This window comes from Bos taurus, chromosome 8, assembly GCF_002263795.3.
Source record: "Bos taurus isolate L1 Dominette 01449 registration number 42190680 breed Hereford chromosome 8, ARS-UCD2.0, whole genome shotgun sequence".
In the NCBI taxonomy this organism is placed as follows: Eukaryota; Metazoa; Chordata; class Mammalia; order Artiodactyla; family Bovidae; genus Bos; species Bos taurus.
Window position 1 is genome coordinate 42,479,083 of NC_037335.1, and position 27,196 is coordinate 42,506,278.

The 27,196-nt window shown below is 42.1% G+C and overlaps 1 protein-coding gene across 11 annotated transcripts in view; it reads right to left on the bottom strand.

Annotated features, from left to right (window-relative positions):
• SMARCA2 (SWI/SNF related, matrix associated, actin dependent regulator of chromatin, subfamily a, member 2) overlaps positions 1-27,196 on the bottom strand; it is a 179,665-nt gene that overhangs the window by 109,309 nt on the left and 43,160 nt on the right. For all 11 annotated transcript variants that reach the window (XM_015472482.3, XM_005209984.5, XM_059889213.1 and 8 more), the window contains 10 exon segments: positions 26,726-26,899; positions 25,472-25,645; positions 22,542-22,712; positions 13,750-13,803; positions 10,524-10,654; positions 10,241-10,298; positions 7,853-7,953; positions 6,049-6,196; positions 1,720-1,883; positions 294-360 (listed from right to left, as the gene is read on the bottom strand). In XM_015472482.3, the coding sequence (XP_015327968.1) occupies positions 294-360; positions 1,720-1,883; positions 6,049-6,196; positions 7,853-7,953; positions 10,241-10,298; positions 10,524-10,654; positions 13,750-13,803; positions 22,542-22,712; positions 25,472-25,645; positions 26,726-26,899 (1,242 nt within the window).

Genomic DNA, 27,196 nt, shown 5'->3' on the forward strand with positions numbered 1-27,196 from the left:
ACAGTGGGCATGGTGCTGGCATGCGGGATATGCGATATTTGTCATTTGTATTACTCTCATCAGAAACCTCGCAATATGATAATTAACAATTTTCTTCTGCATTTCACTATCTGAAAGTAATTATGGTTTATTACAGTAATCTTCTTGGGATGATTAACTCTCACTGTTTAGTACATGATGTACATGACAAAACTTTACAACCAAATACAGTTCACAGATGTGCACAAGGAACGAAGAAAATAGGGTCTATTTTTTGCTTTTCCACATTTATATATAAATACAGCATTCCAAACCTTGTAAGAAATTTTCACCACAGAAGGAGCCCATTTGTCAAATTCATACGTCCAGTTAGATAGAGTCCTGTAGAACAAAACAAAATACAGAGAGATGTTTGTATAAAAGTCTGTGGTTAAAAAGATGTTCTCATTCACTTTCAGGCCTCACCTTGAAAGAGGACAGAGAATATAAAATATCTCAACTACACATTCATTTTAAAGGTGTGGAAATACGAGATAAGTTAGAAACAAGTGCCACAAAGCGTGACAAGTTTGAGGATTCATAAGAAATCTCATGAGAGGGAAAAAAAATTAAAGAATGCATAAACACAGAGGACAAAAAAGCATCTTATTTTTAATACTGAAAGACAGCAATTACCAGAGTGATTTGGGGACTCTAAAAACAGCCATATAAATTCAGAGAAATTTGAGTCAGGAAAAAAAAATGATAAAAGCACATGAAAATACTAAATAAATCTGCCAGGAGGGAGCAGGGGGAAAATAGTAAATGTCTTAAAAAAAAAAAAATCCCCCAAGCCATCAATGTAATCTATGAGTCAGAACATGCAAAATATAGATAAAAAGCAAAATACATGTTCAAGATGTAGATAACATGGAAAGGATGTCTAAGTACTATGAGTTCAAATAAAATGGATTTAAGAGGTCTGTGAAGAATTCTCATTTAGGCAAAATTTGAAGGAAACACTAAAACAGAAGTTTTACTTTTTCTCAAGGTCCAAGTCCATAATGAGCAGTGAGATCTAGAAGAGGACCTCAGTGAACAGGCTGCACTTGTGTGCAACCTCACACCACAGTCAGATGCACTCCCATCCAAGGAGGGTAGTTTTGAACAGGAATTCCTTCCTGCAGGTATGTCCACTCAAAACCCGCAAGGTCCACGCAGTGGACAAGGCACTGGAAATGTGATGGAAAACAGTGAAGACCTGTCCTGACAAAGCGGCATCACCACTGCAGATAAACCACAGTACTGAGGGCAGTTCAATACAAAGTTCAGAGTCTGGATTTTGATTTAGACTCTGCTTTAAAGGGGACAGTAAAGGAAGATCTAAGAATATACATTTTTTTGAATATATGTAGCCTTTTAGAAACATAAGAAAAAAATAGGAAATCTTAAAAAAATCAAAACTTTCAGCTTCATGAGCCACTTCAGGTGTGATAAAGAATGAGACCCACTATGCGGTGTGCAGGCTGTGTAGACTGCAACAACACGACGGGCTAGGAAAAAATCACTTCATTTTGTGCTTATGTAGCCAATCAAAGAGGCCAGGGTGGGAGACAGGGTGGGAAATGAAACATCTAAATCCAGATTATATGCTCTTGATAATCCCACTACAGGCTACAACTCTGCCTTAAATGACAGATGACAAATAGGGCAAGCTCTAACATAAAGAAAGATAACTGCAGAATAAATGGCTTTACTTACGAAAGGGGAACAATGATGAGATAGGGGCCATTGAGTCGTTTGTGCTCCATCAGATAAGTGATGAGTGCAATGGTCTGTATGGTCTTTCCCAGCCCCATTTCATCAGCTAAGATTCCGTTCAAATTGTTATTATACAGAGAAACCATCCATTCCAGGCCCTGGAGCTGAAATGAAGAGTAATTGCTTCAATTATCCAAGATCTGCACAGGTAATTAATACTAATACAACTCAAGTGGGGCTGCGACTTCTTAACTCCTCCGTGCTGTACGTCGGATTTCCCGCAGTAGGAACGTGGGGGAAGCACCAGCACAAAACGAAATTCAACTGTGAGCCTGTAATCGCCCCACTGCTTGGCAGGTGCTGAGTGCTAATCAGATTTAGAAGTGATGGGCTGGAGCACTCCGGGGGGATTTTAAGCAGCTTTACCGTTCATCCCTACTTAGCATTTCACAGTATATGGCATTCTAGAATTATTAGAGATGAAGAAAACCCAAATGAAAATCCATTCTAACCACTCCAAGAACAAAAAGCCAATGTGAGAATTAAAGAAAAACAAGCCAGAAGGCAGGTTGGGCATGGAGATCACAGGTCATTAGAAACAGCCTTCCTGGTAATAAGAGCCTGTCAGCCCCTCGGGGGTGGGGTCCCCTCAAGTGAGGTAGCAGAGTGATCACGGAGCCAGGGGCATCTGCTGGCGGAGAAAGCTCCCAGGCCTCACAGGGGAACTCTGCAATGCAGGTGCTCCCCAAAGGCAGCTGACCCCAGGAACCACCTTCAGCACAGTTAAGTACAAAAGCACAGCACCAGAGACACAGCTTTGGATTCCCATGTTACACACAAGAAAGAGTGGGTGAAAATACAAAATTGTCCAACTTTCCTCTCCAACCACCAACTCCCTTCCACCACCGTTATCACAGATGTTAGTTTAAATGAGAGGATTAACTCTGTCTCTCTATATATATATACATATGCATGTGTGCTCAGTCATGTCCAGCTTTTTGCAACCCCATGTCACTATAGTCTCCAGGCTCCTCTGTCTATGAATTGTCCATGAAACTGACCTGATTACAGACAGGTCAAAAGAAACATCCGTTATATTTACAGCCTGCTGCTGCTGCTGCTGCTAAGTCGCTTCAGTCGTGTCCGACTCTGTGCGACCCCATAGATGGCAGCCCACCAGGCTCCCCGGTCCCTGGGATTCTCCAGGCAAGAACACTGGAGTGGGGTGCCATTTCCTCCTCCAGGGCATCTACCTGACACAGAGATCAAACCTGCGTTTCTTGTGTCTCTTACATTGGCATGAAATTCTTTACCACTGCACCACCTGTGTGTGTCTGTGTGTGTGTGTAATTGCTACAGTCAATTTAGCTTGCTAATGAAGTTACGCTTAGGGAAACGTTAATTTTCATTTCTTTCATGTAAAAACAAGAAAAGTGATTCTTCCATTTTCAATATTTATTAAGTGGTGATTCTGTGAAAGGACCAGGCAAGGAGATACAGCACATGGATATCTACATATGTAAGATGCATGCCTCCCTTCTGAAGTTTACAAAGAGAAGCCAATAGGCCATTCATGCACCAAGAAGCAGTTGGCAGTGCGAATGTCATATTTATAAAACTGTATAGACCAGAATTTTTCTTGGGATGAGCAACTACAATGGTTTGAAGAAGTACTTGGATAAGCTTCTTGGGGTGCCTTGTACCATGCAAGATTCTGAATCATCCTAAAGGTTTTTGCAGAACAGCAGTAATACCGAGAGATGAGAAGAACAGAAAGAGGCCCTCAGGGGATGCGCAAAAGAGAGAGGGGCAGAGGAGGAATGGTGGGAACCCAGAGTGCTCAGTGGGAGGAGCTGCACGCCTGCAATGTGACCCCGAGACCACCCGACCTTTAGGAGTCAGCTAAATGCCAGACACATTTAGACACTCCATGGGAGTGGATTTCTTTCTCTATTTGTTAATGAAAATTGGCAAAGGGGCTGAATTTTGCATCTGTTTTAATCCCAGGTAAAACAGAAGCAGAAATTGATTTCATCAGGTGGACATGGGTAGTCAGAGTCCAGGAATAAGAAACTTTATGAAGCAAAAAAAAAAAAACCAGAGGAGGGGCAGAGTGAGGCATGTTCAGGAAATCTTACAGCAGCCAGCAGAGGAGGAAGGCCATAGAGGAGGAGATAGGTTTGAAAAGACAGTGATGAAGAATACTTAAAAAGTTCTCAGATGGCAGAAGGAAATCAATGCGGCTTTAAAAGTTATTTATGAATAATCTAAAGAATGCACTTTCCATACACAGACATACAGGAGGTCATCAGAACCAACTCCAAGTCCCTATCTACATCAGGTAGGCCAAATCAGATGACAACAACTTTGAACTTCATGAAACTAGCATGGTCTTTGGAGAGAACATTGACCTCACTGCAGCCAGAGCACTGGTTCTCAAATTGTGCTCCAGGGACTCTTGAGGGTCTCCAGACTCTTCTGAGGAGATCACAAGATCAAAATTATTTTCTTATTAACACTAAGGCATCATCTGTCTTTTATATTGCATTGACATTTGCATTGATGACGCAAAAGCAGTAGTGGGTATAAACTGCTGGTGCTTTAACACAAATCACGGCAGTACTGAGGCAGCAGCAGCTGTATTCTTCACCTCCACACAATGGCAACCAACACAGTGCTGCATTCTCAGAGTTCAGTGGAGCCTGGACTCAAGTTCCAAAAGTTTGAGAGCTATTGGCCAAAGGTGTATATTGGGTTGGTCAAAGAGCTTGTTTAAGTTTTCCATAATATCCATAAGATGTTATGGAAAAACCTGAATGAAGTTTTGACCACATTAGTACTTCCCAAAGTGTATTCCAAAGGACCCTAATTTTATAGGATATGAAGAGGAATATGATATACGAAAAGACAGTTTGGTGGCCAGAGAAATTTGGGCAATACGAAGCTAAACTCATTTCACTGTAGGATGCTGATACGGATGCGTGACACATTTATTTTTGCAGAGTCATGAGTTGCTGATGCACAGCATGGGCTACCAAGAGGGGTCACTGCCAGGGTGCTCAGACGTCTGACTGGCTCTGAAAGTCCTGGATGACACCTCTGATCAATTATAAGGGCCTCTGTTCATTCTTATACATCTCCAACTTTGGAATAGTAAATTATACAGTAATCCAAGTTACAGCTGATAGTATTTCCCATATTTATTAATATTTAACCACAGAACCCATTTTTCCCATTCTTTTTGGGGTCTATCTCACAGGACAAATGTTGCAAGGAACACACTTTGGAAAATACTATGAAGCGGAAGGAGGTAAAAGACAGGTGCTGACCTCATTACAGACAGGTCAAAAGAAACATCCGTTATGTTTACAGCCTGCTGCTGCTGCTAAGTCACTTCAGTCGTGTCCGACTCTGTGTGACCCCATAGACAGCAGCCCACCAGGCTCCCCCGTCCCTGGGATTCTCCAGGCAAGAACACTGGAGTGGGTTGCTATTTCCTTCTCCAATGCAGGAAAGTGAAAAGTGAAAGGGAAGTCGCTCAGTCGTGTCCGACTCTTTGCGACCCCATAGACTACAGCCTACCAGGCTTCTCCGTCCATGGGATATTCCAGGCAAGAGTGCTGGAGTGGGGTGCCATTGTCTTCTCCATGTTTACAGCCTAGTTTTCATCAAAGCATGGATGCTCACCCCTTTACTGTGTCCCCCCCCCCAAAAAAAAGCATGTAAATGTTGTAGACAGCAATTCTTAGGTGGCTGAATTCATAATGTTAAACTATAGCTACCACCGAAAGTTTTGAAGAAATATACTTCATTTACTTCAAAAAGGGACACAGATGTTCCCTGTACTCATAGAAAGTGGCTGGGTTTTCCCTTCTGAAGAGATCCATGGGTAAAACAGTTGCAAAGGTTAAGTCAGGATTTCTGAAAACAATTCATCCCAAAACCATAAAAGGGAAAATGGGTAAACGCCTTAGTGAAGAAGGTAAAATGGAACGCTCTAAACAAGAGTTACAGGCACAGCAGAGAGAACTGCTACTCTAGAAGCGATATGAGGACTTCCCTGGTGGGCCAGTGGTTAAGACTCCACAATTTCACTGCAGAGGGGCATGGGTTTGATCCCTGGCCTGGGGAACTAGGATCCCACATGCCATGAAGTATGGCCAAAAATGAAAAAAGAAAGAATCTAACCCCAGACGCCTACCATCATCAACTCTCTTGAGCAATTAGCATGCACACAACATATCCAATCAAAATTAGGTAACAGATTGCAACTTGCCAAGAATACAGTTCCCTGTGTTACCAAGAATACACAGTTACCACATCAGTTACCTGATAATGCTTCAGGGTTCCATTAATGAGGAGGGCCGACTGCTTCTCCACCCTCTCGGAGATGGCGTGGGCCACGGTATAGTAGGACTGGGAGCCTCTGGCACTGTACTGCATGCTGTACTCATCGTCCACATCTTGCTTAGCTGTCCTGGGGCAGAGAAAGTGGAGAGTCACGCACAGGGAAGTTGTGCATGAATGGAGAGCCAAAAACAGCTGCAGTAAGTAGAGCTTCATTTATCACCTCCTTCACGTGTGCATGCTCAGTCATATCCAACTCTTTGGGACGCTATAGACTGCAGCCTACCCGGCTCCTCTGTCCATGGGATTCTCCAGGCAAGAATGCTGGAGTGAGTTGCCATGCCCTCCTCCAGGGGATCTTCCCGACATAGGGATAAAACCTGAGTCTCTTGCATCTCCTGCACTGGCAGGTAGATTCTTAACCACTAGCGCCACCTGGGAAGCCCCCACACCTACTTCATGCCCAGCAGGTAAAACATATCTGTAATCCTCGCAAAAAGCAAGCAAGGCAGACGTTACTATTACCTTCCCTACTTTACACCTGTGGAGAACTTCAGACTAAGTTCATGACTTCATGAATTTTCCCAGGTCGCATGAAGGACGCTGGCATCAGGATTTGCACACAGGCCTTCCTGACTTCAGATGACTGCTGTGAGCATGAACTGTATGCCTGCAAGTTCACACTTTGCCAGTGAAGTGTCCTAGGCCCTTGAAAATCAAAGATAAATCCTACCCACAGAACACTGCCCAAAGCTTGGACAGATTAGAGGGGGAAGAAGGTGGCATTAAAGACACGGGAAAGAGAAGAGGTAGCGTTCTGTTTTTGCACCAGGTTAACCGACTACTGTGTCACTCCACAGAGGGGGCGTGCGAGTGTGCATGCTAAGTTGCTTCATTCCTGTTGGACTCCTTGCAACCCTATGGACCGTCCATGGGATTCTCCAGGCAAGAATACTGGAGTATGTTGCCATGCTCCCCGCCTCCAAGGGATCTTCCTGACCTAGGGATCGAACCTACATCTCCTGTGGTTCCTGCATTGCAGGCAGATTCTTTACCACTTAGCCACCATGGAAGCCTCCTATGGAGGTGGGGTGGGGGTGGGCTCCTAAAACATTCAGTGAAGAAGGGGGCAGATGGATAAAGGAAAGATTATTGAAGTGGGCACAGAGCCCTGGAATAAAAGGAGAAAATATCAGAATGTCTATTTCTGGTTTTTTTTTTTTTAAATCTCATCACTTTAAAATGTTCTCTTTTGCAGATTTTTGTTTCACCACAATTTTTCTTTTAACACTAGAGCGATACAGGCAAAGAGCTGTATAGCCCACCGGTGTAGAGGATGGGTGCGGTGAGGCAAAGAGCTCGGTGCTCAGGTGAGGGGAAGGACTCTGGGGTGTTTCAGAGACTGGGCTGGGGGAGTCGGGGGCTGACCACCTGCAGCAGCGAGGACAGAGAAGGGAAGGGCACATCCCTTGTGGGTTTCTGGAGGAGTGTTGATGCCATTATGGGAGGTGGGAAAGGCTGCAGGTTGGAGGGGCAAATTTCAACTAGGATGGAAGTGCTTATGACATGAGAAACCCAGGAGTGAGGGAGTCAGGAAGGAGAAGAGGACTAAAGAAGGGGCTGAGCGGTGGGACACGCTGGTGACCTCTGATGGTGGCATTTCAAGGGGAGTCTGGGCATAAAGTCAGCTTCCATCCTTAAAGACAAAATTCTCTAAAAGTAAATTCATAGGGGATAACCCTCATGAAACGCATGTACAAGAGATGAAACTCTGAGCGATACATACTCGATGATCTGCTTGGCGTCCTTCTCCGAAACCTCCTCGCTGTTTGGATCCAGAAGTATTTTCTCTTCAGTTTCCTGCCTGCTGGACTCTTCCTCCTCATCCTGGAAAAGGAACAAAGACTCCACTTTAAAATAAAGAGGGAATCCCTAGGATTGGCATTTTGTGGAAAGAAAGGGAATAGTATTCAACTTGTCAAGTGAAGTGAACGCAACCGAGGGGGGACATAAATTTAACCCTAACCTACTCTAGGCAATTCCCACCACTCTATCGCTGTTTAAACCACTGAATGAAAGAACAGAAGGAGCCCTCTAGGGATCCTGGAACCCTTGCTCCCCGGGAGTAAATACGTAAAAACCATGCCAGAAAGATGGATCTGTATCAATGTTTGGTCATCAGAGAGTCTTGCAGATCAGGGGTCCCTAACCCTCGGGTCACGGATGGGTACCAGTTCATGGCCTGTTAGGAACAGGGCTGCACAGCAGGAGGTGAGCAGCGGGCAATTGAGTGAAGCTTCATCTCTATTTACAGCTGCTCCCTATTGCCTGTATCCCCATGGTCTGTGGAAAAACTCTTCCACGAAACTGGTCCCTGGTGCCAAAAAGGTTGGGGACTGCTGCTGTAGACATCTGCTCTTGATAACTGAGCCACCTTCTAAAACCCTTCTCTTCCAAAGCCAGTTGAAGAGATCTTAGTATTGTCTTTCTGATGATGCCAGTGGACCCTGGATGTTCTCACACGCCTTCACGGCGGAGGGACTGGAGCTTGTAGGCATGTGGTCTTCTGGGTGTGTGTTCTGGGGCCACTTCATATTTCTGGATATGTAGATAAACACTGTCAATAACATGGCAAAGGATTCATCACCTCCCCACCTACTTGGTTCTGCTGGCCCGTTGGAAAGCTTTACTAAATATCCATCATATCCACTACTACCCACTTGGTGTTGAAGGCTATATCTTTTCAGATAACCTAGAAGAATCCCCTTTAAAAGTAGGCTTAAAGAGAATGATGCTTTTCCATCACTTTTGAATGAAACAATGAGGACTGACAATGATCGTAATGCTGAATGTTAAATCTATGATCACAGATCATTGAACTGTAAGGGGTAAAATGAGGAGTGGGTACAGCTCCTTCATGACCAGGTGAACCCCAAGAGGGGACATGACTGGCCACAGATGAGGACCCAGTCTCTGGACCCCCAGCTCAGAGTTCACTCTGGTCCCAGTTGTCTGGAGCTGTCTGCAGTTGTCACTCTTAGGAGGGCACCCTTGGGTTGAGCAGCCTTCTTTACCTTGTCTCTGTCCCTCCCTGGCTCTCAGACTCAATGAGAAAATTCTTCCAACGGATCATTTATGGACCCATTCATCCGAGTAAACAAGAGATATTTAAAAAATTGATTTTGTAAGTTTCAAATATCTCAGAGAAAGAGTGGCCTATAAAAAAAAATAGCATTCCTCCAAAAGTATTTGCTTGTTAATAGTACGCTTTAAAAAATAATAATAACTTTTATTATCTTTCATCTTTAATCCATGGTAGATTAATTTAGGAAACACAGGTCCACAAAACAGAAGAAAATAACAACAGTCTTAAAATTCTGGTGAGCTGTCACTGGTAAGGCTGCTCTGCTCTGGCCATGGTGTTCTTTGAACCAAGATTCCTCTAAACTGGTAAACATCAGATTTATGACTACACACTAGCAATGCTCTAATAAAGGAGATAAAAATCTTCATTTATTTCTTCTATTTGTAATTGTTAAGCAATTTAAAGTTGATCTAGAAATACCTTGATTATTCTTTCATTTCTATTAAAAGTATACCATTTTAGGTTCTAGATACAGTAAGTATTCCTTCCAAGAGACTGAGAAAGGTGGATACCAATTATATCCAAAGAATTAAAACAAGAATCCCATTAAAAAAAAAAAAAAACAACAACAAACCAAGAGGCTCAATAAACTCATTAAACCAAGTACATGTTGCCCTTTTTGTCCAAATTTCAATACTTACAGCTTCAAACAGGCCTAAGCACTAAAGGACTTCAGGCATTTTTAGGCTCTTAACCCTCAGTGTAAACCACTTAGAAGCATGGAATTGCTTTTCCCAAAGTAATCCATCTCCAATTTTCCTCCAGAGACCTTTCTACCACCTCCAATTTAATGCCAGCTTCTCTTTTCTTGGTTTCAAATAAATTGAGAATTCACCAAGTTTCCCCACTGGCCAGAACGAGCCCCTGAGAAGTCACTGTGAAACTAGGCATGAACCAGCGAAGCTCCGGCAAACCCTCCAGGCCAGTAGTCACCCGCTGGCTAACAGTGGCGGACGAAGAGGCAGAAGGACCCAGGTATTTTCTGAGAACTTTCCAGCCAATGAACTCCAAACAGAGACACAAACATACCTCCTCCTCATAATCAGAATCACTCTCTTCACTGTCCGATCTAGGGGCAACTTCGTAACTACAAGAAAAAGAGCAGGGAGGAAGAGCAAGTTTAGCTTTTTAAATTATTATGTGTGTGTATGTGTATACACAAATACATACGGCCCATTCTATGTACAAATGACAAATGCAAGTAATAACCTCAGTTCAGCAATGGTCAGGTTGTTTCAGTTCCCAGATTTTACAAGGACCACAAAAATCTAAAAAGCCAAAGAACACCAATAATTCTGCTTTCATGCCATACCCAGGATTCATTTCCAACCAGGCGTCCAGCTGACTTGCTTTGGGTGCTTCTGGGCCAAACAGGACCTTGCCAGTTTCTGTGTGAGTCACTTTGACGGGGAGGTCACTCATCTGGCTGCTCTCGTCTATGGGCTAGACAGAAGAAAAGACACGGCACTGCTTAGTGTTATGATATTCTCCCAACTCTGTGCTACAGTTTGTGGCTATCCAGCATTTGAAACCCTTTCCTGTGATTAGAAATTTTGTCTCCTGGTGAGATGCCTCCCAGGTGGGATGTGGGAGGTCACTTTTCACTAAAGAAATGGAAAACATTGGCCTTCCTTGCAGCTAAGGTGTTGGCACAAGACCTAAGCTCTGCAACTGGGCACATTCACCAAGGCTCTGAATCAGGACCTAGAAGAAAGCGAGGGCCAATGGGCACACTGGCACGAGAGCAGACAACAGTGGCAGCATTGCCAGTGCAGTGGTATTGGCCATGCCTACTCCCAAGGCCAGCTGTGTCTTCACTAACCAGGTGTAGAGTACACCACAGTAACACATCACTGAAATAACAGCGTAGTCCCAGTCAGATTATTGCCTTCAGGAGATCTGATGACCCGTGCAATATCCTAGTGACATGTTGCCTTCTTACTTAAATCAAGCAGAGCTGATTCTTGCCATTTTCAACTAAGAACCCTTAAACCCCCACATATTAATTTGCTGTTGTTCAGTCACTAAGTCATGTCCGACTCTTAGGGACCCCATGGACTGCAGCACGCCAGGCTTCCCTGTCCTTCACTGTCTCCCAGAGTATGTTCAAACTCATGTCTATTATGTTGATGATGTCATCGAACCGTCTCATCCTCTGTTTCCCCTTTCTCCTCATGCCCTCAGTCTATCCCAGCATCAGGGTTTCTTCCAGTGAGTGGCTCTTCGCATCAGGTGGCCAAAGTATTGGAGCTTCAGTTCAGCCTCAGTCCTTCCAACGAATATTCAGGATACTTCCCCCAGATAAAGACTACTACAAACTCATGGTTTCAGAGAGAATGATGGAAAAAAGAAAGAGGGATTGTCACTTGTGTCATCTCTTAATGGCCAGTGTGGCTTCTGCAGAAACAATGTCATTTCATCCAAAACCAAACCATCAGGTACCTAGCCCAACCATGGGGACCTGCAATAAAGCAAAAGGCTCTGCTCATCGGAAATCTGGCAAATCGACCAGGTTTGAGCTGAAATTCGTCACTGGACTCTCAATGAAAAGTAGTTTGCTCAGAAAATTAAGAGAATAAGTGAAATTGCAGAGGCTGTGTTTAACCTACTTCAGAGAACAAACTGTTTAAAAAGGTCTAAAACTGGAGTAATCCTATGCAAATGAATGCTATGATTACAGGGTGACTGTGCATCTAGGAGCAGGCCCCCAGGCGAGATGTCTGTTTGGAAACGCTTGATCTGTGAGGAATTCAAGTTATCCATTTCCTTTAAAGTGATAAAATTCACACATTTAGGCAATTCACTAATTCCGAAAAGTTGTTTCTAAATTGTTATTTGGAGTTAAAATGGAAAAACAGCGTGCTGTAGGTTATCTTCTATATCTAATAGGAAATGACCATGTTCCCCCTCCACCTCAAAACTGGTTCTCTCCCCCTTCTCCCTCAACACAGCACTGTCAGAAAAAGAAACATCATATTAGCAATTATCCACAAAAATAACCTGAAAAAATAAAAAGAGAAGGCTTACTCCAGAGTTTCTGTCCTTTTATGTGTGCTAAAGCAATGGTTGTGAACACTGTTACTTTGCATTTCAAGACAATGCTTCTTCCTCATTAATGTAGAAGGTCATCTATATGTTCATGTGATAAGTAGGACACCTACCGTAAGTAGCGTTTCCTACATTTCCTACTTACGTAGGAACTGCTACCATTTCCCTTGGAAGAATCATATTCCATTATCTTGACCTGTTGTACTACAGCTTGTTTTACTGTTTGTGTCATACCTCAGAGAAAACTGAGAATCGCTACAGCTGAAATTAGAACTTTGGCAGAAACACTGAGTGAACACAGCAGAGTGTAATCAGAACATTATTTCAAGACAAACCAGGTAAGATGAAGACTGCCCACTATAGCAAACAGAACATATCATGTGCTATGATTTAAAAAAAAGAAAAAAGCGTATGAGCTAATTTTCCCAGGGGATAATATAAGAGAGCTACCACACTAACACCTTAAAATCTCTCCCTATGTGCTTGTTAATTACAGACCCACGTGAGGCATGCTTTGGTAAGGCTGGGCTTTCACAAATTAGAGCGATTCCTAAGTGCCCTAACATACAATATTCTTCCCCTATAATAGCCCACTGAGTGTTTCTCACACATTAGACATTTATCCCAATCTTTTCTTTCCTTGTGATGAATTATAGCGGTTAAGTAACATTTATTGTTCAAGAGGTTTCTGCATAAAATAGTGGTTTCAACCTTTTACCTGCCATTGGGCCGTTCACATTCATAATATGACTCATGTGAACGGTGATTCTGGAAAGGAAAGAGGCAACCCTCCACCCACCCCAATCTTCCAGGCAGATTTTTCAGAATCTGTGAGAGGAGAAGGCAGTTTGAAACAAATGCCCTTCCCATCCCACTCTGAAGGACACATGCTCGTGTGAATCACTGGCACAGAACTCTGAGTTTTCAGAGAAAAAAAAAAAAAATCCAATAAATCAATCACTGTATTCTGGTGATGCAGGAGAATATCAGAAATAACAGAAATAAAATTTAGAAATATACTGATGAATCTACGAATAGAAGCTATAGGGTAAGCTTACAGAAAATTAAAAAAAAAAAAATAGGCTACCAAATACATAAATTGTTTGGCTTATGGAGTTATGAAATTTCAAAGTAAATGAAAGAAACTGGGTCATATTTTATGCTTCTGCATCATTGACAGGGAAAATGTAATTATAGAATCACTTAAGATTTTTCCACATTCTGTATATTCATAAACACATGCTTATATGTGCACAGAAAATTTCTGGAATGGTATACAAGAAACTTAATATCAGTTGATTGGCAGTCTGAGATGGAAGATTACTGTTTAGTGTATTCCTTTTATGCTATTTTAATTGTCTACTATGCTAATGGACTACTCTTTTTACTTAAAAAATGAATAGCGGAGTGAAAAATACAATTAGTATACACAGAGAATAGCAGGGCTTCATTCAGCAGAGTACAGTAAAAATGGATGCAAAATCCCTTACCTCTCCATCTGGTCCCAGGGCAGACTCTCCTCCTTCTGCGTTCTCTTCAGCCTTCTGCAAAACAATGTCAAATGTTAGGTATGAACCCAGAAGGTGGGTACAGGAAGGACCTCATGGCAACTCAGTGGCAGGCACATAACAGCATTTCATTACTACTTGTCATCATCCAACAGAGCTTAAGAATTAATGCCTTTTATGTGTGTTTCTCTTCACTCTCTGAGACAGAGTGTATATTTTATTGGCAACTTGCAGGGAGTGACTGAAGCTAGATGTGACTCAGGGTTGGCCCATTAGAGAGGGGTGGACTGTGTCTTCTAGGATGCAAAGAGCTTAAGATGTGGCAGCATTAAGACCGAGGTCACAATCTGAAATGTGGTTGTATTTGGCACTAGGAAGACACATCCTGAATCAGTTCAACTTGCTCATTCCCTTAGCAAGTTTTCTAAAAAATGTCCCCTCAAGAATGAACTCTGAATCACTCTTGGGTTATAAAAATACGAAATCATTCAAAATCCTGTGTATTCTCTGAATGCTTTTCATTCTACCTAATTGGCTTTCATAATAGCATTTCCTCAGTGGGTATATGGGGAAATTTGATGCAGATTCTGTGGTCTCATGGAAAATTCTGTCATCCTCCATTTCTTAAGCATTCCAGTATCTTAGCCCATTAACCTCTATGTGCCTCAAAGACCGCTTAAATGAAAAGCTAGGATTATGTCACATTTTGTACATACCTGATAGAGCCTCATCTGCAATAAACACAACATAGTCTGAAATTTCTTACATTTATAACAACCTCTTTAACAAGTGAAATCTTTAACACCACCTTCACGGAATCCTTATTTTAAAGTTATTCTGTGTAGTGCGATGAGGAGAAAAAAACCCAACTTCAGTCATTTCCTTTATCAAGACATTTAAGAAAATGAGCTTTCCTCCCCTGGGCCCTTTAGTTAATTAAAAATATACATAATGATACAGAATCAATATTAACTCCACTTTGTTTACTTAAGGCATTGATTGTGTAATACATTTTTTGCTTCCTGTGAAAATAACTCAATTGTCTCTTGACAAAATAGCTTTTATAGAAAATGTCTAGGGTTGAAAATCCAGTCTTTGTCTGTACTGAAGAAGGGCAGTTCCCATAAATGTCTGAACTTTCTGAAGTTCTTTGCTAATTTTCTTATAAAACGTACGCGTATACATGTATGCCAAAGCACAACGCGTAAAAAATGTAGCACTTCTACCAAATGAAATGCTCCCTTTGGTTATGATTTCCCAAGAATTTGATTTTCTATTTCTGCAACCCCAAAGTGAAAATATTTCCAAGCTCAAAAGGAATGACCATCATGGAAAAGCACTGGGCCCTATATCTGGGCTATGGATTCGGAGAACAATGGCAGAAAGTCCAGAAAAGGAACCGTCCCTGCTACCAGCTCCCCTGAAAAGTCCATTTTTGGATTTCTCAGGCACTATATTCAGGCGACTTTTTCAATTAATTGCAGAAAGTCAATTAATCCCACCATTCTCTCCATACAAATCAGAAATTAGCTACAAATTTGGCAAACAAAGAATATCAAATGAGACAATGAATAAGCCAATTTCCAGTATCTAGCTAGTGGAAATGGATCACCGTTTCAATGAATAGCACATTTAAAAAGTCTGAAGGACCAAAAATAACAGAGTCAAAACTATTATGAAGAACACTCTTCTACGAATATGCTATCAACCAGATAGGGTGTTATCTAAAACTGCCTCATCAGCAGGACTTTCTATTACTTAAAATCCTCTAAACTAATTTTTAAATTTCCATCTAGTATCAAATCCGAGAGGCAATGTAATATTTGACTTAGGAATCTTGGTCCTGGAATTAGGTGAACTGCATTTGAATCCCAGCTTTGTCACTAAGTGCACGAATACTTAGCCACTTGATCTTGAGCAAATCTCTTGAATCTTGGTTCCCTCCTCTGGGAAAGTAGCAGTTCCCACCTCACTGGGCTGCTGCAGGACCGGATCACCATGTTAATACGGATAATCAAGGTTACATGTAATATACATTGCGAGTGTCATTTTTCACAATGTAAAAGAATCAATGACAGTCTGAGGGTTTTTTATGTCTATACAACACACAGCACTGTCTGAAAATTGCTTCCTAACATTACAAAGTCAGGGATTTCTGTCTGTTTTGTTCACACATGTATTTCCATACCTTACAAGGGGTCCTGGCACTCAAAAGACACTAAATAAATATAGTGAATGAAGGAATGAATGAAAACAGCAAGAACAAAGCTTTCCACTTAGCATACACTCAATGAATTATCACCATTGTAATTAGGTGCCAATATATTTGCAAATCATAAAAAAGCTAAGAATGTACACACAGTTCTCTCGCTGAACTGGTGCTCTATGATACTTCCTGTGTGTGCCCTGTATCTACACCCAGTTCGGCTGTGCTATTATACAAGGCGGAAGCCAGATGGCAGTCTGCTCTATGGCAGGAGATGTCAAGTTCTCCCATCATGCTTTGAATTTCTTCAGTTTGGGGACAATGTCTGGTGGGTATACTTTCATAAATCCACATTCTCACATCAAACTAGTGCTGAACCCTCTACTCCCCTCCCTCCAAAAAAAAAAAAAAAATTCTTTTTTTCTTTTGTTTATGGTCAACTCCAAACAGACTGTGACTGGTGCTACCACTGGAGCTAACTCTGGACAGACTCCGAGCCCCTGGTGAAACAACCTGATGCTCCTGTGGCAGTGGCTGCCTGAGGAAGTTCTGTATCAGTGAGTCTGCTCAGCTTATCTCCACTGATTAAAACTAAAACAAAATCCACTTCAGTTCAGCCACTAATCAGGGCTAAAGGAACTTTCTACTGGCTTCTTCCGACCTGCAAAAAGTTGATAACTAACTACCCTCATGGGTGGAGGGTGGAATGTAATTACGGAGGCGGATGTGACACAATATGAAAGAATTGGGCTTCCCGATTTCCAAGGCCAATGTGAATTCAAACACTCTCTTCAGGAATGTTTGTGAACAAAGCTTTGTACTCAGGTACCCATCCTCCTAGGCTGTGTAACACAATCAGTGACAAGGCAAGGACAGAAAGGAAACCCCAAACGTGAAAACCCTGAGGAAGCTGAACCCAAGAAAATGGGCTTTGGGCTTCCCTGATGGTCCAGTGGCTAAGACTTGGTGTGCCCAATGCAGGGGGCATGGGCTTGATCCCTGGTCAGGGAACTAGATCCCACATGCCGCAACTAAGGATTCCACATGCCGCAACTAAGACCCCAGCCTGGCTAAATAAGTGAATAAATATTCAAAGAAAAGAAAATGGGCTTCAATGGGTATTTTATGCAGATTACCAAAACACACGCCACAAACAGCCTCACTTTGTAAAGAAACAGTTTTATATCAAATATCTTACAAACTATATTATACAATGAACACAGTTTATCCCCCAGCAGGTGTTGTTACAATATACCGAAATATCATTTAAATGTGCTGGCATCTTAAAGACTCATTCTGCTCTGAGGGAAACCTAAGATTGTCAGGAATCACTTGGTTATTTTTACTGTCACTTAAGAGGAACTGTGAGCATTAAGATAGGTGAACAGGTAATAAAAAATACCCAAGAATATCAAGTTAACAAGCAATTGCACATGACTTAGGTCGTGCCTTGCAGGGAAAACCAGCTCCAACATTTTGACTCAAGTAACTGGTCAATCCAGTTAAGCAAGACTTTGATCCAAACTTCTGGTTTCACCCATTTTGACACTAAACTTATCAAATAAATCTAATTAATTGTGTCATTGCATTCACCTACCTTTACAATAGTCACTATACTCAAATGCCCAAAATTGCCTTAGAATATTTCTTTCACCTACAAAAATCTCCTTGTGAAGGAAAACTGCAATAAACTAATAGTCTCTGGGGAAAAGAGATAAAAGAACTGAGAAGGACTGGAGAATAAATTGAATATAAAATGTCTCAATAAGATTATAGCTTTTCATCTGATGCTGTTTTCATCATTATACCAAGAGGTTTTTTTTAATTATTTGATACCTAAAAGAAAAACACATTTTTCATCTCTATATTGATCAATACACTAGTGTCAGAAAGGTTCCCCCTCCAAAACATCACAGATCTGAGATTCACATATAACAGTGTATATAATACTGTTTGATGAGAGGGAAAGAAAGAGAAGCAAAGGCCACAATGAAGAAGAGACTTGGCACAGTGCTCCCCCATGCATTCTCTGAGTATGTTCCCATTAGTATCATGAGTTTCCAAGAAATGTCACAATAAACACCAAGGGTGTCGTTGTGCTGGTGTACATCCCAGTGAAAGATCTGGGAAGAGGGAATTAAATACTTTAATTTGGGCCTGAAGTCAATAGCTGGGGAAGCTGAACCTCTGAAATGACCAGACTTCTCAGCAGTAGATTCATGGGGCTCCTGACCACAGCCCAAGGAAAAACATAGCCTAAATCTATGTAAGAAATGCCTCATTATTACCAGGAACCATCAGAAAGCAGAAGCCAAATAATTAGAAAATTCTCTTTGTAGGACCTGGGGAGGTAAGGGAAGCAGAGTCTGCCCAAAATAAGACATCCTCATTTCCCACTGCAGGCCACAACCGCCAAGGGGCCTGTCATCGTCCCAAAAGATACCTGACTTAGTAATAGCTAACTGAGCTTCACCTAGAAAAAATGGCCATTTATTTTCTCAACATCACAGAGAATATGCAATAAGTGGAAAAAGAAGATTTCCTTTTCAGAGAAACCTATAACCATATTTGGACACTCACTATCCTGCATTTATACCACAGAACTTCCTGATAAGATAACCAATATTTACTGAGCACTTACTATGTCCCTGGGAGCATTCAAAGTCCTTTAGATAATCTTGGGCTTCCCAGGTGCTCAGTAGTAGAGAATCCGCAAGCCAGTGCAAAAGACGCAGGAGACTCAGGTCTCATCCCTGGGTCGGGAAGATGCCTTGGAGTAGGAAATAGCAACCCACTCCAATATTCCTGCCTGGATAATTCCTTGGCCAGAGGAGCCTAGCAGGCTATGGAGTCGCAGAGTCAGACACAATTGAGTGGGCACGCATGCATATAACCTCTGCAATCCTTACAACAAATGCAGGCTGTAGGTCCTTTTCCTATCACCTTCTAACAGATGAAGAGACTAAAGAGCTGAGTTATAGATCTCTTAATGAAATATCCTACCAGGGAACAAGAACAATTAGTATTCTATGCTTTCTGATTCAGTTATGAATTTAAAAGACAGTGTATTAATGTGATTTAGATAGTGATCCAAGTCATAAGTGAGCATGTTCACTCCTATGTGTACACACCCCCATTTCAACCTTGGGTCCCTCCAGTAGATAGGCCAGAACTCTCAGGGCAGAGGAAGTAGCCCTCCAAGGGCACGGTAAGCACACACTAACACTGTGCTCATGCTGTCCCACGTGAGCCGGGTGTCATGAGCATGACACCACAGGAGCCGGTGTCACATAGTTATTTCAATACTTGAAAAACGATTCCTCCTCTAACACTCGAGTAGATACACAGACTTTACTTCTTTTTCTTCCACTTCAAGAGCATTAATGGAAGTCAGGTTGAGAGAGAGAAGTTTCAGAATGACTTATAAATGTATACTTCATAGAAGTGGCTGTATTGATGAGAAGAGAAAAATTAAGCAAGGTCATGTGAGGTTAAAGGAAACCCGCTTTATTATTCATTAATACCAAGTAACCAGGATCAACTCCCCAAGAAAGAAAGAGGCCTTCTCTGTTACACTGGGGTAATTCTTAAAAAATGACAAAAAGTAACAAAGTTGCCCCTTTCCAATTAAATCACAAGGTCTGTCATACTCATCTTTGATGGCAGAGGTCTTGGAGTGACCTGGATCTTATCCTTCAAGTGTTGCCACTAGTTCAGTGCTATTAGCTCACTGGGTAAAGAAGCTGTTTTCAAAAGAAAGATTTAGGGATGCCTTACTTAATAAGGGGGAGAAAATAACCCTGTAGATAGGTGCAGCGTGATATTACTTCTACGGGAAATGCTGAAAGGGATAGCATAGAATTAAACGTCCCCACGCAGCCTCCCTCCCTGACAGAGAAGCTGGAACAAACAACTCTCAATCATTCACTCTAATGGAGGGGAGAGGAACTCCAGATAATCCAAAGTGTCAAATAATCAGCTTTTGAAAGCATCCATTTTCTTTGCACTTGAATGAAGGTACATCTGAAATTGGGTGACTCACTTTGAACTAAGTCTTAAGTGACACAGTTTTCAGGAAAGACTAGAAAGGATCCCAGTGTCTTCTTGTCCTTTATCCAGTGTCTCCCAACAAGATGGCTGGGAAGGAAATTGAGCCTGATCTCCTTGGTCCTGCTAAGGGCAGGGCGTGCTCAGATGCAAGGCATCCTGACAGCATGCCAGGCAAGAGGGGAAGGGCTGATAATAAAGTAACAATTCTGCATATTTCATCACGTGAGCTCATCAATGGGAGATGCCTGGAAAGAGACGCCAGGTAGACCGGAGTCACTGGGGTGCCTATGACTCGTTTGCCAAGCAATCAGGTCGTAGTCTCGCTCCCTGCCTTCCTTCACAGCATTTGTTACAGTTTATACTTATATATTCAGGTGCATAGTTTGATTAATGTCTGCCTGTCTCCTTCTTTGGTTTAATTAGGAGGGCAGGAGAAATCTTCCTCACCTCTATACTCTCTCCCTCAGAATCTAGCACGCTGCCTAGATCACAGTAAGAGTTCGGTTAATATTTGCTGAGCAACTGCATGGAATAGGAAAAATAAGTGCTATTAGCAAATCTGAAAGCAAGAGTTTGGAAGTAGAGAGTCAACCTATAGATGATGCAGAGTTGCAAGCACCATGAAAAATACCAACAGGTTCCTGCTCTGTAAAGATTAACACAGAAACAAAAGCATAATCATTACTACTCAATTACGTATCTTTCTTTGCCTATGATGATATAGCAATTTAATACTGTGACTGTTTGCTATTTAGTCGCTAAGTCGTGTCCAACTCTTTTGCAACCCCATGGACTGTAGCCCACCAGGCTCCTCTGTCCATGGGATTTCCCAGGCAAGAATATTTGAGTGGGTTGCCATTTCCTTCTCCAGGGGATCTTCCCGACCCAGGAATTGAATCCACATCTTCTGCATTGGCAGGTAGATTCTTTACAACTGAGCCACCTGGGAAGCCCTCAATACTATGGCAACAATCCATTCATTAAAAGCCAGAAGCTCAAATTTGAGTCATTAGCTTTCAATCACAAACAAACATAGAATATGAACTGCGATGTTAAAAACACTAACAGTGACCTTTTTGTTACAGCCTCACAGAATAAACTTCAGGATTAGGAAAAACTAAAACTGCTATTTCATGGGTCCACCTATGGAACACAGGCTTCCCAGGTAATGCTAGTGGTAAAGAACCTGTCTGCCAATTGCAGGAGACATAAGAGACACTGCTTCCATCCCTGGGTTGGGAAGATCCCCTGGAGGAGGGCAGGGCAACCCACTCCAGTATTTTTGCCTGGAGAATCCCAAGGACAGAGGAGGCTAGTGGGTCCCAGTCCATAGGGTTTCAAGGAGTTGAACACGACTGAAGTGACTTAGCATGCACCTACGGAATATTACAGAATTGTATCTGGTTGCCATGTGTCAACTTTAAGTTAGAAATTGGGAGCTGGAATTTTGCAAAGTCTATAATGCGACCTTGACAAGAAAATTTGGTATTTCTCACCAAGGAAATGTCGAAATGCAAACCCTGACTCATCCCTCGTTCACCTTCACAATAAGGGGAGCTATCTTATACTAAAGAAATCAGGTGCAGAAGGCACCTTCTCAATCATTTATTCCTCCTCCTTAATTATGAAACAGGTATGAGAAGTCAGGAGCCATGAAATTAATTATTTTTTGAAAAACATTTTGTTCCATTATTCCGTGCACAGAAAAAAATGATTAAATGCTACCAGTCCTCAATCTTCACAATTTAAAGCCTTCCTGCTGATGTCTGTACCCAGACCAATCAGGACTGACCATGAAAATGGAATAGCCACCAAGAACTATATTACCAGACTACCTAAGCTTCCAAGAGGATCTAATATATCCACAGGTCCACACAGGGAAGCAGGTTACCCTTGAAGTGAGATATACGATCTGCAGAACAGAGATTGTAAATCTTACCCTCACTTCTCATGATAATTCAGATTATTTTACATAATACTATTGTTTTCTGTAATGACCTAAAACTCTGACCTGCACATTTTCCTCACTGTAACACTAGGACAGCTGAACTGAATAAACAATCTTGGCAATAGCTGTCTGTCCAAACAGGCTGAAATATGTTACTAAAAGTATCTCAAAGCTCTCTCTTTCATCTTCCTCTGGCTCCTTTCAATCTGAACAAGGCATTTTGGTTTTCATTTTTCATTCCAGTTTCTTAACTCAGCAGTCCCCTGCCTACGCATTGCACTTGAGCAAACCCTTCTTTGGGCCATGTTTTCCCCTTTCCTATCGACTATGTGTACTTAGTTTTTTAATATTGTGTCAAACAGTGGAAATAGGAATTGAATATACATTCTGTCCATCTCCAATATGTTGTCTAATATGCTTCATCAACTCATCTATGTCAGCAGTGTTTACGGTAAAATCATCTAAGTCTTCCATGAGGGTAGTTAAGGAGTACTCATTACAGGGCAAGACAGGCCTAAAACCGGTCCCCAAACACATCCCCAGCTCAGCCACAGGCATCAGAGTACTCACCTTCTTCTTCCTCCTCCTCTTCTTCTTCTCTTTGGCCGCCTGGGCTTGCTTGTGCTCCCAAACCAGGTTAGTCAGGTTGGCCACATACTCATCAGTCTGCTGCAAGAGGTATGCTAAACGCCTGTCTTTCTTTTGATCAATCAGTTTTCTATAGCCCTCTTCATCTTCAGCCTATTAAGGAAAGAAGAGTGTGGCGAGAACATAATAAAAGTTTGTGGGCAACACCTTTTCCCACACATCCTTCTCCTGATGGTCTGAACTTTAGCGGTGTGTGCAGCAAACTGAATGATTCCAGCTGCCCAAGTCCTTGAACCCTGGCGGGGACTGGGGAACACAGGGCGGTGTGATGCCTACCTCCCAAGAACGGGGGTTCAGGGCCAGATCAACACATGTAACTACACAATTTCTGTGGTGTGATCAAGCACTTCGAGCCAACTTTCCATTCTTCTTTGTTTAAACTGCACAAAAAGTGTTACAATTTGATGATTTACCATCTGAAGCTTACCCTTAACTTTGTATTGGAAATTGTCAAACATAATCAAAAGCAGAGAAAGTAGTAAACTCACTCATATAACCAACAGCAACCAACACAATTAACTCGTGATGACGTGATGACTCGTTTCACTGCTGCCCTTCCCCCACCTCTGCCCTGTAATTCTGAACTGAATGGTCCTGAAGCAAATTCCGTAATAGCTTTTCATTCGTAAGTATTTCCATAAGTACTTCCAGAGGCGAAGAACTGAATAGGTTTTGAACAAATAATTTCTGATACTTCAAAGCATGACAGACACTGCGGTTGACAGCAAAGGTCAAGTTGTGGGGATTCTGGTCCCAGATCAGCACTGCATGGTGCACCCAGGCGACTGGAGACAAGTCATTTAGCACCTGAAGCCTGAGAGTGCTGAGCCATAAACAGTCACAGTACTTCCCATTAAGCAACGTTATGAGGTTAAATGGAATAAAAACTCTGATGGACTCTGGATTGTTTCAAGAGAAATCTTTATACATCCCAATAAAAGGACATTTCCAAAATATTTTCTTCACATGATGCAGGATAAAAGGAACACACAGCAAAATCTTTAGGAGGCAGCTGCATTATAGAGGAGCTTGGGTTTTTCAGTCCAAGGGTGTCCCTCCAGCACTTGCCGGAGCGACAGCGGCTTCATCGCTCTTCCTGGCTGCTGTCGGCCCCGTGGATGAACATGAGCCTCGAATGCTATTATAACTCTAATTGCTTTTGGTTATGGTTGATCTCACTTGAAGAAAGAGTGATAAAAAAAAAACTTCAGTTTCTCCGTTATCTGTATATTCCATCATTTAATTGCAAAAATGAATGATTTGCAAATGCCTAATCATTAGTGTCAAACCAATCTGTTACTGAAGTTCTAATATAGTCTCACTTCAGTTGAATCAGACAAATTTGATTGCTTACTGCTCAGATGACTATAAAATGGTCTCCCCAGCTAGTTAGCAGTCTCTGAGACAGTCCCCTTCCATCCAAAAACGGAGCAGGAGGCAGAAGATGACAAGATTTAGTAGCACCTGGACACAGAGCATTTTAAAATATGTTGTTTACTCTCTGAAATCCAAAGAAAAATTAAAGACCAAAAAATGCAAACTGTAATACCAGCCAGGACTGTGTCACTTGAAATTTTTCAGGGACATAATTACAGGTTGACCCTAATGATTTTATCTTCATCCAATACTCAGGCATTACATCCCACAAAGAATATGCAGGTCTCCTATCAATATACATCACACACACTTTTCTAAAATCCATGGTGTGCTCTGAGATTTGATTCCAAAAATAAGTGGCCAATAAAAGCAAATATGTAGGCCTATGACATAAACCAATTCCTCCTGTGTTTATATATCCATTAAAAAGTAACGGTAGAAATGGAATGACCCATGAATAGCATTCCACAATAACACAGCTATAACAAAAAAGAAGTATTTCAAAATTAACTGAAAAATCACTTTTTAAACTGTAAAAGAAACATTTCTACCATTTAAAAAAAAAAAAGATAAGCATAAGTATCAGAGACTTCAAAAAAAAAAAAACTTCCTAGATTCCAAGACACAATTTAATGAGATATTCATTCAAAACAACTTCTGTCATTAGTCTCAAAGAAGCACTATTTTTTAAACCACTTTTTAAATACCACACTGTATTTTCTTTGCTAATATATCATTCAAAATTTTTTCATTAATGTTAGTCTTTTTTTCTCACTGGAATTTTTCACAGTGCTTTAGTATTGATATTATACTTGCTTTAAAAGATGACTTTAGGAGTTTTCTTCTTTTTCTATTCCATGAAACAATTTAATTTAGGCCCTCCATATCTGTGGTTTCTGCATCCGCATCTACAGATGCGGAAGGCTCACTGTCCTACACCATTTCATATAAGAGACTTGAGCATCACGGATTTTGGTATCTGGTGGGGTCCTGGGACCAATCTGTGGATGCCAAGGAATGATTGTATGGTAGGGTGATCATCTTAAAGATTTGGCAGAAATCACAATGAAATATCCTGGACTTTCTGCTTTTGGCAATGGAAGAAAAGGAGAGAATAAGAGAAAAGAGGCACTACTTTAAAAAGAACTGCCACTTCCATCCTTCCAGGTCTGGTCATCAAAACTCCTAAAAACTAGAGAACCTATCTTCACGTGAGAAGCTATCATCAAACTGGCAGTGCCAGTGCCACCCTAGGACATGGAAACACTGTACTCATCAGTGGTAGCCCTTGACTACTGGCATTGCGTTGTCTAGGGAAAAGAAGGTATTTTTACCTTATCCCTGTGAAGTTTAAAGGAATGGATTAGTATACTTGATAAACACCTTTTACTTTCTCCTTGTACCATGGCATGTTTCTCAGTGCAGATGGCTATGAGCAAAGCATTTTCCTGAATTTCCATAGGCAGGGTCCTTACCATCAGCCTCCGCATTCTCTCCTTCTCAATCCGCTCCGTCTCTTTCTTCTGCTCCCTTTCGGTGTTGGCATGCCAGGTGGCCACTGCTTTGGAAAGCTTCTGGATCTTGCCAGCCACAGACCGATGATACTCCTTAAAGTCTTTTGCATGTTGCAAAATACTGTTCAGGTATTCCTAAAGGATCCACAGCAGGGAGAAGAGAAGGCTGAACATCCAGTTCCCAGTTAAAGTTTCAACCCAGTCCAAGAAAACTCGCAGTGTGTACTGAACAGCAAGGGGGAACTAGAACCTATTTGGGATGGGCGCCCTGGTGGGTCTCCACAGCTGAGGTGTGGGCTACGGGGTGGTGGGAGAGGTGACCTCTCCAAGTCTGTTTCAGTGCCAGCCTGTAGAAAAGAAGCCTCCCAGGTCCTGAGGGTGTGGCCACATGAAAACGGAAAGATCCGAGATTGAGAGGTACCTTCAAGATGGTGATGATGAAATTTAAAGCAAATCACTCTCGAATAAAGCCCAGGGAAACAGGTATTATACTGAGAGGACAAACAGTTGAATCACGTTATGAAAGTAGTGCTCTCACTTAAATACCTTAGAATTGTCACCCAAAATGAGTTTTATAGGAAGCTAAAATGGCCACACACCATTTGTATCCAGTTCTTAAATAAAGAAGGGGAAACGCATAACCTTATTTACACTAAAGTCCAACACTTTGCAAAACAAAACCAATCAAGGCACTTTGCAACAAAACCAAATTAAGCTCTGAAAAACAAAATTTATAGGATTATGACATGAGAATCAAATCCTACATCAAAATATTTCCAAATCTCTGGAAAGGAATGTTTTAAAATATCTGCCCTTGTGAAACCTCCAACTGGGCCCTTGAAAAGCCCAGGATACTATATTTATATTTGTTATAAAAATAACTGCTTGCCCTCTTCTTTCCAAGCTCCCTCTCCCCTAGGATTTTGTCCTAGGAAACCTTCCTGCACCCACCTCCTCAGCAGCCTCCCATGGGGTTATGACTATGACACTTGATTGGAATTCAGAGAGCAGTGCCCTCCGCCCTCATCCTGCACTGACTGTTCTGTGTCCTTGGGGAGGTCACCTCTCTGCTGGGCCTAAGCTTTCTCATCTATGAGACGGTGTGGTCGGACCTCCTAAGCTGCCAGGATCCTCTCTGTGATGTCCCCACCACCCACAGGGGCCCATCTCTCAGGGGCTCTGATTCGGCCCAGTCACATGGCGGGGCCCGAGTACCTGGTGCTTCTGCCTTCGCTTCCGCTCCTGCTCAATCTTCTGCTGCTTCTCCAGCTTCTCCGTCATGCGGGCTTCCCTCAGGGTCTGGCGCTTGCTCCGCTTGTACGCTTTGGAGTTGAGGGCCGTCTCCAGGGTCGTGTCCCGTCGCATGCAGGCCACCACCTCCTGTCGCAGCTGTCGAGAGGGGAGTGGTTAGAACATCTCCCCTGATGGAGGTCACACCCCTGTCCCCCTGCCCTCCGTTTGGTGGAGCCGAAAAGGGACTCCCCGAGTTTCTCCATCACAGCTGGCCTTCTATAAACAAAGGAACTACATCATGCCAAGGGTATCGGGTATGTTCAGAGATGCTCAAAGTTTCCTTTCCAAAAAATTCAGATAAGAAGCCAAGTATAGCACTGTCTCCAGTAAATAAGTAGAGAATGTCTTGGTTTTTAAACAAATCGATTCATTCTAATTATTTTAATGATATTA